Source organism: Pogoniulus pusillus, chromosome 13 (assembly GCF_015220805.1).
Source record: "Pogoniulus pusillus isolate bPogPus1 chromosome 13, bPogPus1.pri, whole genome shotgun sequence".
Lineage (NCBI taxonomy): Eukaryota > Metazoa > Chordata > Aves > Piciformes > Lybiidae > Pogoniulus > Pogoniulus pusillus.
In genome coordinates this window covers 2193561-2211476 of record NC_087276.1, presented here as the reverse complement: position 1 = coordinate 2211476, position 17916 = coordinate 2193561, and the positions used below count along the sequence as shown (strand labels likewise).

The window sequence follows — 17916 nt, the reverse complement described above, 5'->3', positions numbered from 1 at the left end:
TTCTCGTTAGTTGAGCGACATTTGTGTCTGGAACAGAGGCTTCCTCTTTGGATTTGTTTCTTGGGTTATGATGTGTCATAGTCAAAATGCTGCTAGGAAGGGATAAAAGCGTTTTTTACTACTTGTATTTTGTATCCTGCTGCGTATTCTGTTGCTTTCTAGAAGGGATGATAGTTGTCATATTCTTGCTGATCCTAAATTGTCACTGAACAGGGAAATAGGAGCATGTAGCAGCATCAGCATGTTTCATCTTACCCTCACTGAGAAAGCTTTTGCAGCTTCTCGTTTTCTTCTTTATGCTTCTTGAAATTTGCTTTTCCTACTAACAAATTTCGAGCTGCGACCAGATGAGATGAAACTTAGGGTGCCTGAATCTCCCCTCTGTCCTCCTCCCTAGTGTAAGCATAGAAATTGAACAGCGAATTGGATAAGATTCCAGCTCTGCATCCTGGTGAACTTGTTAAAAGGGATTTCTTTTGTGGGAGTACCACAACCCAGAACGTAGGGATGCTCCCCTAATCTTTAGGTCGTTTTATCTTGGCTAAACAGGATGTCTCAGTCTGAAACTGCATGCAGGTAGCTGAGGGGTGACTCTGGACTCCCTGGGCTCGTCCCCCGCTGCCTGCCATATTCATAACTAATCGGTGGTCTCCACCCAGGTCTGCAGGCACTCGGGGAGTTGTTGAGTGTCAGGGTTTATTTGTCCTGCTTTGATTAGCACGAACCTGGCAGGGCGTATTTTCTTTTTACTGGCTCCTTGCTGCGACAGTGAGGTTTTGGGAGGAGGAGCAGGAGGAGAGGGGAGCCTGGCATCATGTTTCCTCAGGCAGACACAGCAAAATAAAGGGCTGATGTGCTGGGAGGGAGGTAGTCGATGGGAGGGAGGTAGCTGGTAGGCTCCAGAGAGTCTTCATTATATGTTGTTTGCAAATCTATGCCTGCCCTTAAACGAGCCTGCTCAGAGGGGAGGAGAGAAGGGGGCTTAGTAGGACGTGAAGATGCTGTTTTATTTTCCTGCGGACTTTATTTTGAGGGAAGAAAGGATGCCCGACGTGTTTTGAGTCCGTTGGCTGTTGAAACGCCAGCTGCTGAAAGCCTACCCCAAGACAAACAAGGATCTGGGGAGGAATGTGCTGCTGGCCACCTACGGCTACTGCCGGCGCTTGCGGCAAGCCAGCGCCGGAGGTTTGTTTAGCGAGTGCCTAGGGTGACTCTGAGGGCTGACGTCCCGGGGTGATTTTCCCTTCTTTCCCTCCCTTTCTCCATCAATCCATCCGCAGTGTGACGGAGGGCTGTGTTTGAGCTAATTCATGCACAGTATGGCAGCGGGTAGCGTTTGAGCCCCTCACCTCTGTCAGGGAGAGGCAGTTTTGGAGGGACGCCTCCAGGTGCTGCAGTTTGGGGAGGAGGGGTTTGGATTAACCCCCGCTGAGCATCCCCTTCACCCTGCCCCCTCCGCAGCCCGTGGCCCCCCTTGCGTCAGCCGCAGCCGCCTTTGTGCCTCCCGCATCCTGCCAGGCAGGTGTCAGAGCCCTGAATGCGGGCAAAGGCCCCGCTGATGGATACCACAGATGGAGCGTGGAAATCGGGCGAATAGGCCTCAGCCACAGGCCATTTCTTAGGACCCAACAAAAGCCTCCAAATAAGTCAACAGAAATCCCGAAGATCACAAAGAGAAAGTGTCATTTGTCATTTGCCGCGGGTCCGGGGGGGGGGGAGCGGCTCTGCGGCGCTCCTCCGCGCTGGCACCCGAGCGAACACGAGGAGGTCACTGCCGCTGCTCTGGGCATGAAAGGGGCTCAGCCAGCCCTTGGTACCCGCTGCCGAGCAGCCCCCGCAGTGGGGATGCCCTGGCCGTGGTCTTCCCTAACAGAGATGTGGCACGAAGGGGAAAGCTTAACTTCAAAGTTGAGCTTATGTAAATAGGGCTCTGGGGGTGGGTAGGTAAGAAATAAACTTCCCCCCCGGACCCTTCCTGCCTTTTTGTGCGTGTGGGGGTTTTTTTGGTCCCATTTAGACAGAATTCGTCTAGGGGAGGGCCCATGCTGGGGCAGGGAACCCAGGCTGGTGGGTGCTGAGAGGGACCTGGTGCAGACCGTCTAGCTCAACTCTACTGCTAAAGCAGGGGCACCCAGAACAAATTGCTCAGGACAGCAATGTCCAGGTGGGTTTGGAATGTGGAGGAGACTCCACAACTGTTCCAGTATTCCAGCACCCTCATGGGAAAGGTGGTTTTCCTCATGGATTTCCTTCCACTTAGAGAAAGAGGCTGTGTAACTTTTTAGAATCATAGAATAGAATCAGTCAGGGTTGGAAGGGACCACAAGGAGCAGCCATTTCCAACCCCCCTGCCATGCCCAGGGACACCCTACCCTAGAGCAGGCTGCACACAGCCTCAGCCAGCCTGGCCTGAAACACCTCCAGCCATGGGGCCTCAACCACCTCCCTGGGCAACCCATTCCAGCCTCTCACCACTCTCATGCTCAACAACCTCCTCCTCACGTCCAGTCTGAATCCTCCTACCTCCAGCTTTGCTCCATTCCCCCCAGTCCTGTCACTCCCTCACACCCTCAAAAGTCCCTCCCCAGCTTTTTTGTGGTGTTTGAAATACCACCAGCAGAAGGGCTGCTGGAGAAGCTGAACCTTCGCAGGCTGCAGGGACAGAACCTCTCTGGCCGCCTATGTCAGGTGCACCGTGCCACAGCCATAATGTATGGCTTTTAAATGGCTGTCATGTTTTTGTTATCTAATTATTCAAATGAAATGTCTTGCTGAGAGGAAGAACAACCCGTGGAATGACCCCTTCTGTGTTATTTTGTTGCTCTTTTTTTGCCCCGACGTGTCTGTTTACAGTGTTTGGAAAGGAGATCCTTGCAGAGCTCCAGGTGACTGAATGCCTACAGCACTGGGCAGAGGATTGTTTGCGTATCATGGTCATAACTGGTATGTGGTGTTTTGTTAGGCCACCACACAGGTCATGAGGGGTTAAGGGACAAATAATTGCTCTTTAATTCTGTAATTCCTTCTTTAATTAAACTTCACGGCTCAGCTACTTGCAGTGCTTTTGGCTGCCTCTCCGGTTTTGGGCTGTGCAATAAGGGAGGGTGCTGGCGATTCTGAGAAGACTGACTGGGGATCTGCCAGGGTACTGGTGAGTCCTCTCTCCCCTCTTTGTATCTCTGGAGTATTAGGATCGTTAGAACATTAGGACACATAACATGTGTTGCATGTCTGTGGAGGGGATGGTGGTAGAAATAACCCAGCTAAAATCTGACCGCTTTTATCTGTGCTGAAGAGTAGCTTCTTGTATTGTGTGAGTCAGTGGATTTAGCAAGGAGATGTCACTCAGCATAGGGGCTCTTGAACATGGATGAGATAAATACTGCCCTCTGAAAGACTGAGGTGTGTCCCTGCCTGTGATGGTTTGGGTGTTCCCTGCCCCCACCCCCCACTTTTAAAATCACCCAGACTAGTCTCAGCCGCCTCTGGGAATGTAACTGATGCTATTTATTTACAGCTGGCACAATAGACAAGCAGATAGTTACAGTATAGACAGTTATAGACAGAAATAGACAAGGGAAAAGGTAATACAGAAACACAACTCCCCTCCCAAAAACCTGAGTCCCCAGGAGGGGCTCTCAACCACCCCTGCACCTTCAGACTAGCACACTGCCCGTGGCAGGGGGGTTGGAACTGGCTGATCCCTGTGGTCCCTTCCAACCCTGACTGATTCTATGATTCTGCAATTCAATTTATGTGCTCAGTTAAGACTCTAATTTGGATTCTCACCTGTGGAGAAATCTCACAATGATTTTTTAATAGCAAAAAAATTGAACCAATTCCTCCAAAAAAAAACCCCAACCTTGAAAACAGTAATGCTTAACATGACTGTGTGGGAAATAAAAATAATGCAGTTTTTAGTTTAGGCTTGTAGGTCTCACTTGAAATGACATCTGGCTGATATTAATAGTGCAGACCAGACAAGCCAAAGGACTCAGCTTATACAATAAAGCTACATGTAACTGCCAGACCTGCTGAACATCTTATAACTATAAAAACCCCTTCATTTGATGTAATTTCCCCACCTGCTTTAATTGTATCTCTTTCTAAATGTTTGCAGTTGATTAAATGTGTTGTCCTTGACTCTTAGATACCTCATTTTTTTTCTGAAGAGTTTACTTTGGTGCTTTTCATGTAGTGCTTAATGCTTGTGAAGCTAAAATTAAACCAAAAGTAAGTTATTTGGAAAGAAGAGGCTCAGGGCAGAGCTCATTGCTGTCTACAACTACCTGAAGGGAGGCTGTAGCCAGGTGGGGTTGGGCTCTTCTGCCAGGCAAGCAGCAACAGAAGAAGGGGACAGAGTCTGAAGCTGTGGCAGGGGAGGTCTAGGCTGGATGTTAGGAGGAAGTTGTTGTTAGAGAGAGTGATTGGCATTGGAATGGGCTGCCCAGGGAGGTGGTGGAGTCGCTGTCCCTGGAGGTGTTGAAGCAAAGCCTGGATGAGGCACTTAGTGCCATGGTCTGGTTGACTGGCTAGGGCTGGGTGCTAGGTTGGACTGGCTGAGCTTGGAGGTCTCTTCCAACTGGCTGTGCTAGGAGGTCTCTTCCGACCTGGCTGATTCTATGATTCTGCCTTCTCATTCCTGAACAACAGCACAAAGCCGTCTTGGAGAGCTGTAACTTGACAGTTGCTGAGGAAGGCAGGTATCACCTGGGGCCTCAGCTGAGATTTGGGATCTGTCACTAATTCAAATGATGCATTATGTTCATTTTGGGATACCCTACCTTGCCTGTTTAATAAGGAATGAACTTGAACTGTTTGGGATAAGATGTTTGTGCTGATTCCCATTTGTTCAGGGTGTCAATGTTCTCAAGAACCAGAAGAGTTTGATCTAGTCTTGGGGCAAAACTTCCATGCAAGTAAGACTCTGGGATTCCCTTGTTTTCACAGTACATGATGTGAAAAGTTTGGATGCTTGCACGTTATGCTGGTGCTGAGCTCTGAGGGAGTCTCTCCAGTTGTCCTGTGTACGTTTGGTCCAAGATATTGGTGGTGTCTGGACAATGAAGACAGCTTTGACTTAAAGGCTCTGGACTAGCAGTAATTGTTCATTTATTTGGTATGCAGAAATCCCTGGACTCTGCAGCTGAGAAAGCACTTTGTCTTTCCCATGCAGTGAGGCTAAGTAAACAGGTTAGGTGTTGGTTCAAACAACTTGAGTGAAACTGGAAAGGTGAGATAGCTAACAATGAGCATGGTGGGAGACGAGCTGGAGGAGCAGAGATTTCTTCTTGGCTTTGTGTTCTCAGTTACTCCCAAACAATTAATGGTAAGGAGATTATTTTGAAGCAATGCCCATAGCAATAATTTATTTAGCATTATTGAAGTAGTAGGGGCAATGCTGAAGCGGCAGCTTCGGCATCACTGGGGAGTGTCTGCCCTCTTTAGGTGGCTTCCCTTGAAGGCTCAGGCAGGAAGGAATGTTTGTTTCATGGGACAGCAGCTAATGCAAGTGAAGAATAGCTCTGGAAGGCTGCTTTTTTTGTTTGTTCCAGCTTGTTGGAGAAAGAGAATGTGGCTGGGTGCTGGACAAGGCTTTTGCTGCTGCACAGGCTCAGCCATGGCTAGGCTGTAGCTGAGTTCACTTCATTACCAGAGGAAACAGGCAATGATGCCAGGAACCATCTGGCTTTATGTGTATCTGATCTCGCTCTCTCCACATCCATGAAACCCACTAAGAGTTTTGTTTCTGATTTCTCTTAACTGCAAGACTTGGTAGCCCCTTCCTGGGTCATGGACATTCTGCATGTGGTCTGTTTCTGGCTGACTTCTAGTACTAACTTGGGGCATGCTGTGAGTGGCCTTTTGTCCAGTACAGTCTGACTATTTTGCAGTTGTGTCCTGGACTGTGGTCTGAAGGCTAAGCATCAGCACATCTGCTATGCTCTGTGCTGGAAAGCCTCCCAAGGTAAAGAGGAGTAATGGTGTAACCTTAGGTGAAGGGAGCATACAATATGGGTATTCTAGCCCTATTCAATATGTGTGCTGGAATCTCCTTGCTTTAGTAACTGCAAGAGCCAAGTCAAACTATTGCTCTGAGCTGTTCTTACAGGACTTCTTCCCCTGTGCTCAGCACTGCTCAGGCCACACCTTGCGTGCTGTGCCCAGTTCTGGGCTCCTCGATTCAAGTGAGATGCTGAGGTGCTGGAAGGTGTCCAGAGAAGGGCAGCAAGGCTGGGGAGGGGCCTGGAGCAGAGCCCTGTGAGGAGAGGCTGAGGGAGCTGGGGGTGTGCAGCCTGCAGAAGAGGAGGCTCAGGGCAGAGCTCATTGCTGTCTGCAGCTCCCTGAAGGGAGGCTGTAGCCAGGTGGGGTTGGTCTCTCCTGCCAGGCAAGCAGCAACAGAAGAAGGGGACACAGTCTGAAGTTGTGGCAGGGGAGGTCTAGGCTGGCTGTGAGGAGGAAGTTGTTGTCAGAGAGAGTGATTGGCATTGGAATGGGCTGCCCAGGGAGGTGGTGGAGTCACTGTGCCTGGAGGTGTTGAAGCCAAGCCTGACTGAGGCACTTAGTGCCATGGTCTGGTTGGTTGTCTAGGGCTGGGTGCTAGGTTGGACTGGCTGAGCTTGGAGGTCTCTTCTGACCTGGCTTATTCTACGATTCTGTGATAGTAACACTTGTCTGGCCTGTTCTAAGATTGCTAGGTGGTGCTAAGACAGACAAGTAAGCTGCAAGTGAGTGGAAGTGTTGAAATGTGCTGAGCTACATTCACACAAATGTGTGTAAAATACTATTCAGAGTGTAGGACAAATAACAGACATGATGTGAAGTATATATTTGATTGTATATGAGAATTAATTCATTCAGTAGCACTCATCAGACCTGTGTAGTCACTTCCATAGACTTTAGTGATGCATCCCTAGGGAAGGTCTCATTGACATTTTATTGTGTCCAGTTTTAGGCTCTCTAGGTCAGGAAAGAGGGGGACCTTCTGGAGAGAGTCCAATGGAAGATACAGATCTGATGAGGGGACTGGAGTATCTCTGACAAACAAAGGCTGTGAGACCTGGGGCTGCTTAGCCTGGAGGAGAGAAGCCTGAAAGGACATTTTCCCAACATCTAAAGGCCAGGGGGGAGAGGATGGGGCACAGTGTAACACTTAACTCTTATTGATCGTTTGATCGTTTCTTGCTTCTTCATAGTTTGCCAGGTGAGATCTGAGCCGTGGGGAAAAGCAGCTTTTCTTTATCAGCAGACATCAGCAACTGATCCCATAGTTTGCCATTTTTGTCCTCTCAACTAAAACTAACTTTTGTGTTTCATTTCTTTTCCTTTTTTTGGAGCATCAGCACCTCAGTCTGACGAAGGCTCTGACATCGATTCTGAACCAGATTTACCTTTAAAAAGAAAGCAGCGTCGCAGCAGGACAACTTTCACTGCAGAGCAACTGGAAGAGCTGGAAAGAGCTTTTGAGAGGACACACTACCCTGATATTTATACTAGGGAAGAACTTGCACAGAGGGCCAAGCTGACAGAGGCTCGTGTCCAGGTATGTCTTTAAAAGATGCCTTAAGAAGGGAATCTCCTTTCCTGTTAGCGTCAGTCTTACATTCTCACAAGGTTCTACCCTAAGGTAGAAGGGAAATATGAAGCTGTGCAGTTTACAGCCTTAAGAGTGTTTTGCATCTGTGCCCAGACATTGGGTTTCTAAGTTTTTCAGATCACTGTTTTAAAAGGTATTTGTGTCTTCCCAGTAAACATTCTGTACCTGCTATGAATATACCACTGCACCTTTGGAGAAGAAGGTCTCTTATTCCAGCTTGTTTACTTTATGCATTAGAGAGCAGGTCAGCAGTTGTGCCAGTTTATGGCTATTTAAGGGTGGTTTGGGTCTTTGGATGGGCAAGGACCTTCTCAAGGTATTAAAGAAAAAGAAGACAGTGTATCACCTTTGGAAAAAAAGAGGAGGTATCCCAAGAAGAGTTCAAGGAATGTTGCTACATCTTGTAGGAAAAAAAATGAAGGAGGTAAAAGCCCATTTAGAACTCAGGCTGCCACTGCTGTTAAGGAGAATAAAAAATGTTCCCATAAATATATTAATGGCAAAAGAAAAGGCAAGGACAACCCCCAATCCTTATTAGATGGAGAGGGGAATATAGCAACAAAGGATGAGGAAAGGGCAGAGGTAATTAACACCTTCTTTACCTCAGTCTTCAGTAGTGGGACAGGTTGTCTCCAGGACAAATGGCCTCTTGAGCTGGCAGATGGAGTCAGGGCCCAGTATAGTTCCCCTGTAACCCAGGAAGAAGCAGTAAGGGGCCTGCTGAGCCACTTGGATCCTCACAAGTCCATGGGACTAGTTAGGTTGAACAGGATGATCCTGGAGGTCTCTTCCAACCTAGTTGATTCTATGATTCAAGAATTAACAGAGAAGAGAAAACCACTTTTAAAAGACTATTTGTCTATAGAGCCATGCAAGTGAGCAAGGTTACTGGTCCAGTATCTACTTTTAGGGTATCTTTTGAAGTGGACTTGATTTTAAAACTTGTAATATCTCTTTTATTCCCACTCTCACTTTAATTCAGAAGAAAATAGACTATCAAATGACTGATAGATTCTTATGGCTTCATATAGATGTGGGTTGTCTACAATCAGTGAACATCCTGGAGGAGTAAAGAATGGAGTTTAAGTTGTTGTAAAAGCATGAACCTGGATTTTCAGGTGTTCAAAAGTCAGCCAAATAATCCTGGAGTAAAGTTGCTGTAAAAGCATGAACCTGGATTTTCAGGTGTTCAAAAGTCAGCCAAATAATCCTGGAGTAAAGTTGCTGTAAAAGCATGAACCTGGATTTTCAGGTGTTCAAAAAGTCAGCCAAATAATCCTGGAGTAAAGTTGCTGTAAAAGCATGAACCTGGATTTTCAGGTGTTCAAAAGTCAGCCAAATAATCCTGGAGTAAAGTTGTTGTAAAAGCATGAACCTGGATTTTCAGGTGTTCAAAAAGTCAGCCAAATAATTCTGGAGTAAACTGCACCCTGGAGTTGAGGTTCAGACTAGGATTTACTGTGTCTCCTGACAGAGAAGCATGCCCTGTGAAGTGTTTAATACTGCAGGCAGAATCCCCTGCTGCTCTCTCACAAGTTGACGTTCAAGAGCCGTTCGGAAAGGCAAGCGCTGTTTAGATCAGTCTGAGTTGGAGGTGTTCATAAGCAAACGTGCAGTTGGGTGATAATCCAAGTAGCTTGTGACCTGCTCAAGGAAGAGGAATAAGTGGTGGCTCATGATCTAACCAAGGACACAGGTGGATATAGTGGCTTCAGTGAAACTCTGGATGTATGTTGTGACATACCTTGAGTACTGTGTCCAGTTCTGGGCCCCTCAATTCAAGAAGGATGTTGAGGTGCTGGAACATGTCCAGAGAAGGGCAACAAAGCTGGTGAGGGGCCTGGAGCACAAATCCTATGAGGAGAGGCTGAGAGAGCTGGGCCTGTTTAGCCTGGAGAAGAGGAGGCTCAGGGGCGATCTTATTACTGTCTACAACTCCCTGAAAGGGCATTGTAGCCAGGTGGGGAGTGGCCTCTTCTCCCAGGTAACCAGCAATAGAACAAGGGGACACAGTCTCAAGTTGTGCCAGGGTAGGTATAGGCTGGATGTTAGGAAGAAGTTCTTCCCAGAGAGAGTGATTGGCATTGGAATGGGCTGCCCAGGGAGGTGGTGGAGGCACCGTCCCTGGGGGTCTTCAAGCCAAGCCTGGATGAGGCACTTAGTGCCATGGTCTGGTTGATTGGATAGGGCTGGGTGCTAGGTTGGACTGGATGAACTTGGAGGTCTCTTCCAACCTGCTTGATTCTATGATTCTATGATTTGAAGCTCAACCTGGGGCAATCAGACTCTTCAGGCTGAAGCGAACAATGGAAACCATCTCTCTGCTATCAGAAGACAAGCAGCAGGCTGTGTTATTGACTCTCTGTCTCTAAAGGCCCAGACTTTTTCAGTTTTAGCTGCTAAATGTTTTTGCAGATGACTTCACACCACGTTTCTTGTAAGCGTTTGTTATGGCTGTGAGAGAAAATCTGATGTATGGATGAATTTGTCTGGAAGGCAAACTCAGTGGTGCATGACTCCTTTCTTGGTGTGTTTACTAATTGAATTGCTTGCAAAACAGCTTCACAGAGAGACTTGGACCAGGTAAGACCAAACTGAGCCCTGGGAATCATTCATGCACAAACATAATAAAGACAACTCCCTAGACAATTCTGTTAGCAAGATGAATGGGATCTAGAATGTGATGTTTGAGGCTATCTTAGCTTCAGCAGAAAATATGACAAAGCAGAAAAGACCTCGTTCATGTTTTCCTAAATCGGTGACCCACAGCTAGGAAAAAAGCAGAACTCTCATTAGCATAACAGCTGTCTTAATGTGGCTTTAACCCTGTGACTCTTTACATTCCTTGTGGCTTCCTTGGTTCCCTTGAGACACATCCTGTCTCACACCACTCCTGTGATCTACAGCCTCATGAATTCCCCAGTACCTCTGACATGGACGTTTTACCTAACCCAGCATGGAAGAAAGTTCTCAGTCAGACAATGATTAAAATACCAGAACAAAATCTCTCTGGATTAAAGATGAGCTGCAGTTGAAGTAACCAGCCTGTGGGCAGTTTCCTAGGGCACTCCATCTGTCTGGTACCCTTGAAGGCTGGCCGAGTCATTTAGCAGTGGATTAAGGGATACAGGATTTGTTTTATCAGCATTCAGCACCTCTCTATAGCCCCTTAAAATAGCCACCTATGATGGGCATGAAATAAAAGACGACCTGTGAAAAGAAAGTAACCCTGAGAGACTTGAGGCTGAAAGGGCTGGATGGCCAGACTGGTGGAGCATTCAGGCTTCCTTAGTCACACTTTTTTTTGGTAGCAATATGAGGGAGATCTGAGATAGCAAATTTTATATGGTTATATACACAAAGATCTTTTTGGCTACTCCCTGATCAAGTGTCATCTAAAAGAACTTGCCTCTTGCAGCCTGAGTCTGGCTGAGCTCAGAAAAGTATTTTTTCTCTCTGAAGCTCTAAAGTCCAACTTTGTAGAGTTGTTTTATGTTGTCTAGTTGGTTAAAACTGGATCACCTTGTCTTCCCTCAGTTGTTCCATGTAGTGCCTGCATCTCATGTTCTGTTTTTCTCAACTGGTTGCTCTGTTGCTTCCCCTTTTCCTTCTGTTCCCTGAGGCCATCTCTGAACACCTGGGAAGGAAGAGTCTTAAACTGATGAAGCCTTCCTCCATTTTCTCCCTTTCCCACTGCTGAAGGGTAACCAAGTGCATGTTTGAAGATAGCTGAAGGCTGGGGAGAAAAGTGGCCTCTGGACTGACATCAAACCTAGAATGTGTCATCCCTGAAGGGGAATTCTTTACAAGCTGCAAGGTGCTGAAAAAGGAATTTACACTGTGACTGTGATGTGGGGATAGGGAAAAGAAACAGGGAAATTGATCCCATGTTGCAAGGATCACAAGGAGTGTCACTGTAATAATTGCAAATACGTCAGCACTGAGTGGAGCCAGGAGGTAAAATGAGGTTTCTCCTGCAGCACCTTCCCCACTCAGCGGCTGTTGAGACTTTCTCCTCTGTGTTTGAGCCTAGATGTGGTGCAGAGACCGAATGGCCTCTTCCGTTGCTTCTTCCAAAAGCAGCATGTGAGATGCAGCAGGAGAGGGAACATTCATTGGTCTTGTGGAGGTCCAATTCAGAAACATAAGTAGAGGCCCAAAGGATGACCTTTCATTAAAACCCAAAGGCTTGCAATACTCTGAGAACACAAAGTTAAAGATTCAGATGCTGTGAGTAAAAAGAACAACCATGCAGTGCTTTACTGGTCCAGTTTAAAACCTCATTAAACCATCATGAAGTTGCTGTGCAGACCCTTAAGGTCTGTGGCCTATTTAACTGACTGGATCTGAAGGCAGACTCTAAAAGTGATATTTTCTTCAGTGCAGATAAAGATCAAAGCCTCTCTCTGAGTTCCAGAGCCGTGCGGTTACAGCTTCGGCAGCAATCGGCGCATATGGAATGCTGCGTGTAGCATCTTTGCTGGCCACCTCTTGGTTCCCACAGCAGGCTTATTTTTAGACCTGGATGAACTGGGTGAGCTTTGGCAGCAACTGGAAGCCTGTTTTGGCTTGTCAGCGGGAGGTGTTTTCTCCTCTCTTTTGGAGAAGGCTTTGTAAATAAGGCACAGGTTTGTCCCGTGGCAGGCGGAGGGCCAGGAGCCTGCCTGGGCTGATGGGAGTTGGCTGGTCAGACAAATCATTTTGGGCTGTGTGGTGAAGGCAGGCCTGCCAAAGGATGGGGAATGTGATGCAGGAGGCTTGTATGTTGAACCACCTTGAGTTGTATGGGATGCTGGGGGGATGCAGCTCCTGCTGCCAGAAGCAGCTAGCGCATGGCTGTCCTGTTTAACCCTGAAAGGCAATGGCATAAATGTGGGGGTTGGTCTCTTCTCCCAGGAAACCAGCAACAGAACAAGGGGACAGACTCTCAAGTTGTGCTGGGGGAGGTCTAGGCTGGCTGATAGGAGGAAGTTGTTGGCAGAGAGAGTGATTGGCATTGGAATGAGCTACCCACTGAGGTGGTGGAGTCACTGTCCCTGGAGGTGTTCAAGCCAAGCCTGGCTGGGGCACTTAGTCTAGTTGACTGGATAGGGCTGGTGCTAGGTTGGACTGAATGATCTTCGAGGTCTTTTCCAACCTGGTTGATTCTATGATTCTGTGTTTGAAGTCTTTTAGTTCATGAATAATGGTTGAAAAGCAGGGCAATCCAGGAAGAATTCTGAAGCATGAGTTTGGCCCATCCTGGAAGGTTCTTCTCAGCCAAACCAGGGGTTTAAATTGATTTGCTTGAGAGCTTCCATAAAGAACAATATTGTTTAACAAAAAAAAAAAAAAGCATGTCTGAAAATTCAGGCAGATCACTCCAGGCTACTAGGATGGGGCTGAATGTTCCCATGTCAAACTTGTAATCAGCTTGTAAGCTTTGGCAAAATGCTTATTAGAGCCTCAGCAAATAAGAGCAGCCCCAAGAGCTCAGAAGTCTTGAGTAGCCGCAAGGAGAGCGATAAAAGTATTTACTTGATAAATACTGTGCTTGTGTGTTGTTTCTGTTGTTCTGCTGCACAGCAGGGAGGGGAAGAGGTGGTTGGGAGAAGATGATAGTGAGGGGAAGGTTGACGAGAAAAAATGCTGACTCCTAAGCTAATAATAAGGTCTGAGAGCTCTGAAGCCAAATCTCTCCTCTTTAGTAGTCTCAGTAGCGAACAGGGAGAAGCATTCACTGGGAAATCGTGAGGGAGGATCTGTGCCAGAAGAAGAGAATTTTCTTGCTGTCAGCTCCTCTGCTAGGGTTGGAGTCTGAATGCTGAGCTGCACAAACCTATGGGGAGATGGGGTTAAGGAATGTAGGATGGATTCAGGGACTCTTAGGACCTTTCAGCAGATCTTTACAGTTATTCCTGGCCTGGTTTGTGGAGGATTTCTTCTTGTCTCGAGGCTGTCCCCCCTGTATCACCTCTAGAACAACAACAGAAAATGCTGTGTGCATTCTTGCAGTAGATAACCCTGTAACTGCAGGTTCTTTGATTTTATTTCTTCTCCCCTGGGGTGAAGGAGGAATTCTTACGGGGAAATTGGCCAACTACAAACATATGCAGGCCCAAGAAGATGTTTTTAAATATAAAGGAAGAGAAAGGATGTGATTTTGATTCTCTTTTTCTGGTCCCCGCTGCCTAAGGGCTGAAATTAGTGGCGCTTTAATTTATAAACACACAGTTCAATTTGCTTATTACTCACTATTTCTGCACAACTATGCAGTGCTTTAAAAGCACAACTCAGTCAAAGTCCTTCCAAAGGAACCTGTGAGGGCTGAACGTGTTGGATTGCTCTGGGAGGTGGTTGGAAGTCCTTGTTCCCTTTGACGCAGCCTAGTGGGTTTTTGGTCTGGTTGTCTTTTTTTTCCACGTGTGGTGTGGGTTTAATTAGTTAGTTTTATTAATTCTTTTTTCTTGCTGTTTGGTTTAAAAGGATTCTGGGTTCTGTAATGTTTATAACTCTTTGTGTCCGAACCAGCAGCTCCTGGCGGACCTGCAGCCTCACAGCGTTCCCAGCGATGCTCAGGGCAGGTTGTTCTCAGTGCCAGGTGAGGATGGCTTTGGGATACTGTGAGGAAACAGGCCCACCCATGACGTCCACAGGAGGCCTTACTCCTGTGAGGCTGGAGGTACCCAGGTGGCTAAGAAAGTCAACAGCATCCTGACTTATATCAGCAGTAGTGTGGCCAGCAGAATTAGGGCAGTGATTGTCCTCCTGTACTTGGCACTGCTGGGTTCAATTCTGGGACCCTCACTGCAAGAAGGACTTTGAGGTGCAGGAGCTGGTGAAGAATACAGAGCACAAGTCTTGTGAGGAGTGGTTGAAGGAACTAGGGTTGTTTAGCCTGGGGAAAAGAAGGCTCAGTGTAGACCACCACTCTCTCTGCAACTCGCTGAAAGGAGGCTGGAGTGAGGTGAAGGTTGGCCTTTTCTCCCAGGTAACAAGCACTTGACAAGAGGAAGTGGCAAGGGAGTTTTAAGTTGGATGTCAGGAAAAGTTTCTTCCCTCAAAAGGTTGTCAAGCTCTGGACCAGGTTGTTCTGGAAAGTGCTGGAGTCATTATCTGAGGAGGGATTTAAAAGCTGTGTAGATGTGGTGCTCAGGAACCACCCAGTTTAGTGGAGGACTTGGCCATGTTGGATTAATGATTAGACTTGATGATTTTAAAGGGTCTCTTCTAACCAAAACAATTCTGTGATGTCTCAGTGCAGCTGAGTTATTGTCTAGTTGTTGCTAAAAAGTTGCTTTTGCTCTTTCTCCTTTGTATAGCTGATCTCTGTGAGTGCTCTCCATGGAGCTTGCCATACCATAGTGAGATAGGACAGAAACTCATCCTCCATCAGGAAAAAACAAAGGGAAAAAACTCTTCTTCTTTTCTTCCCTACTATTTTGTGTTCTCTGAATGAAGTTCCACTTGTGTCTTGGTGTCTGTTGGCCAGGGGAGAGGGTGAAAGAGAGTCTGCAGAGACTGCTCTGAAGGTTGCTGAAGTAAATGTGAGTCTAACGTCAACAGGGACAGCAGGACCCAGACATCAACAAGGACAGAAGGACCCAGACATTGTGGGTGTCCTGTGAAACACAGCAGCATTTCATCTATCTGGTCATGGAATCAGCTCTGTCCAGGCCAGTGAAGCCCAGCTTCATGAGCGGTTTCCTTCTTTAGGCTCCTCAGTTCACAAGGCAGCCTCACTGCTTCTGGTCTAGTTGAGGATGCTCCTGCTGACTGCAATGGGGGTTGGACTAGATGACTTTTGGAGGTCCCTTCCAACCCAGACCATTTGGTGATTCTATGATTCTGGCGCTCTCCAACATCATTTCTTGATGACACATCCACGATTGACTCCTGTTTGCAGGATGGGCAGACTTTATTTTGAACATAGGAATTCTGGGGGAATAGAGATGTGGGAAGCAGAGAAGGCAAGGCAGGCAGTTGTCATGAGGAACATCATAAGGCAAAAGGGGAAAAAAGAACCGAGCTCTGCTCTCTGACACGAGAAGTGCCATTAACAATACATCGCTCTTCTGACTTGGTGTGTTTCTGGCACTCCTTGCAGCGGTCAGAGCTGTGTGTAACAACAGAGCCACAACTTCTCCACAAAATTCACATCTTGACTGTTTTGCCCTGTTGGATCAGAGCTCTTTTTGCCTTAAAAGCACATGGAGCACTCTGTGTTTACGATCAGGCTGTGGAAATGTCAAGGCTAATTACACTCGTGGGCTCCCAAGTGAGTAAGTGCATCCTTTAAAGAGTATCCTGTTGAGATCAACGGAGTAAGATGTTGGCGTGATCCCTTGCAAACTACTTAAAGGAAAAATGATAATAAAAGGAAAGGTCTAATAATAGAAACTAGGGATGGGAGAAGCCTGTTAGTTCACCTCGTCCATTCTACAGTGCTGAAAATTACTTTTTATATTCTATTGTGGAATGATTTCTTTTTTAGGTGAATGCAGTTCCAGATGCTTGGAAAACTGGAGCCCCCAATAATTGCTTCCCTTAAAGGACTGTGTTTTCTACCTCATCTCCCCTTTTACTCTGACTTTTTTTCTCCTCATTTCTCTGAGGTGTAAATTTTGGCCAGACACTGAAGTTCAGTTTTGTGTCTAAATCATCTGTGTATTACGTTCTATCTTTGAAAGTGACATAGAAAGTGGGGAGCTAGAGCCTCCCTAAAGTGAATGTGCCATGGCTTCTGGTCTAGACATGGTTTTGCACCCTTCCATCCCTCAGACAAGCCACACTTCCTCTGTCCATGTCTGTATGTGCACAGCATCGGGAACAATGCTGACCTGATTTAGAGCTCCTGCATGTTGCTCCAGCACAAGTAGATCATATACCTTGTGTCTGCACAGACCAGGCGAGGTTCCTGCACCCCTGTGGAGCCCCACTGAAATTAAGAGTACTCCATTTGGCAACAGAGCTCTGCACAAATTTGTTCATCGTGGGGTTGCCAGAGGCTTGCAGATACCATTGACTGTGACTGTCAGGGATGTTTAAGACACATCTGCAGGTCTGGAAAAATGCAGCTTGTTAAAATGAGTCCAAATCTGTCTGTAAATAAAAGGATAAAACTTGGTATTAATGCAGATCACTCACTACTGAATTGAAGTTTGGGTTCTGAATTATTTTAATAGAGATCTCAGGCTTGAAGGCAAATGCTTATCTGCAGGGGAAACCAAATCTCCTTACCTCATTCTCCAGTCAAATACACTCATCTAGTGCTCCCAAAGCATTTGAAGATCAGCAGATAACCCTCTTGACCTGAAGAAGGGAGAGTGTCATGGAGAAAGGCATCATTAACGACTTGGGAAGGTTAATTACAACATGCTTTTGCTGTTCTCTCCTCCCTCTCTGACCTCCATCATCCTTCCTAAGCACCCTTTAGCAAAGCCTCTTTCTTGCTCTTCTGTGTGCCTTGCCCCTTTTTCTTTCTAAAGATGCTGAGTGTGAGACTGGTTGACTTTGGGAGGCAGGTGTAAGGATTCTGTGAGGAGTAGGTAAGAAATATAGATTTAAACACCAGGGAGGGAAGCAGGGGGTAAGAAGAAAGGTGCAAAAGGATATAGATGTCTACAGGATGAGAAACTAAAACCCATTGCTGAATCTAGACTCATTCTGAACTACTGCTTGTTGCAATAGTTGTCTGATGTCTTGTCCCTGCCAGCTGCTGTCAGAAATGGTTAGTGTGGAGGCAGAGGGAGCAAAAAACCTGAGGTAGAACAGGGGCTCCATTTATCCTCCTGTCCTAAATCTTGAAGCAGAGTGGGTGTGTGTAATTGAGGAGTAGACGGTTAGGCCAAAGGAGGAGGCAGCTGTGTGAACTGAGCAACTCATTCTGAAAAGAGGATGAAGCCAGATCAGACTACATGGTGACAGATGGCCCACATCAGAAACCAGATGGCCCAGTGAGTCCCACCACTCCTGCTATGGAATAGCAAGTGGAGGAGGAGCCCACAGTGCAGTCCAACATGTTGTTACACTCTTATGTAAGGCCCACTCATGGTTTATAAGTGATGTTACATGTAGAAGGCCAGTCTGAGATGATGGGGTCATGTTATGTGACTATTAAGAAAGATTTCTTCCTTGAAAGGGTTATCTAGCCCTGGAACAGGCTGTCTGGAGATACATTTGAAAGATGTGTAGATGTGGTGCTGAGGAACATGTTGGACTCTATCTGAAAGGTCCCTTCCAACCAAAACCATGCTATGATGCTATAAGCCAGTGTGGTTGCAGGAAGGGTGATAGATCTGAGACCCAGCAAGCTTTCACAAACATATCTACATGTAGCT

The 17916-nt window shown here is 46.8% G+C and overlaps 1 protein-coding gene across 4 annotated transcripts in view; it reads left to right on the top strand.

Annotated features, from left to right (window-relative positions):
- PAX3 (paired box 3) overlaps positions 1–17916 on the top strand; it is an 89488-nt gene that overhangs the window by 50225 nt on the left and 21347 nt on the right. For 2 of the 4 annotated variants that reach the window (XM_064152770.1, XM_064152771.1), the window contains one exon: positions 7338–7543. In XM_064152770.1, coding sequence (XP_064008840.1) covers positions 7338–7543 — 206 coding nt within the window. The remainder of the gene's footprint in view (positions 1–7337; positions 7544–17916) is intronic. The other 2 variants (XM_064152773.1, XM_064152772.1) reach the window with 1 other exon arrangement.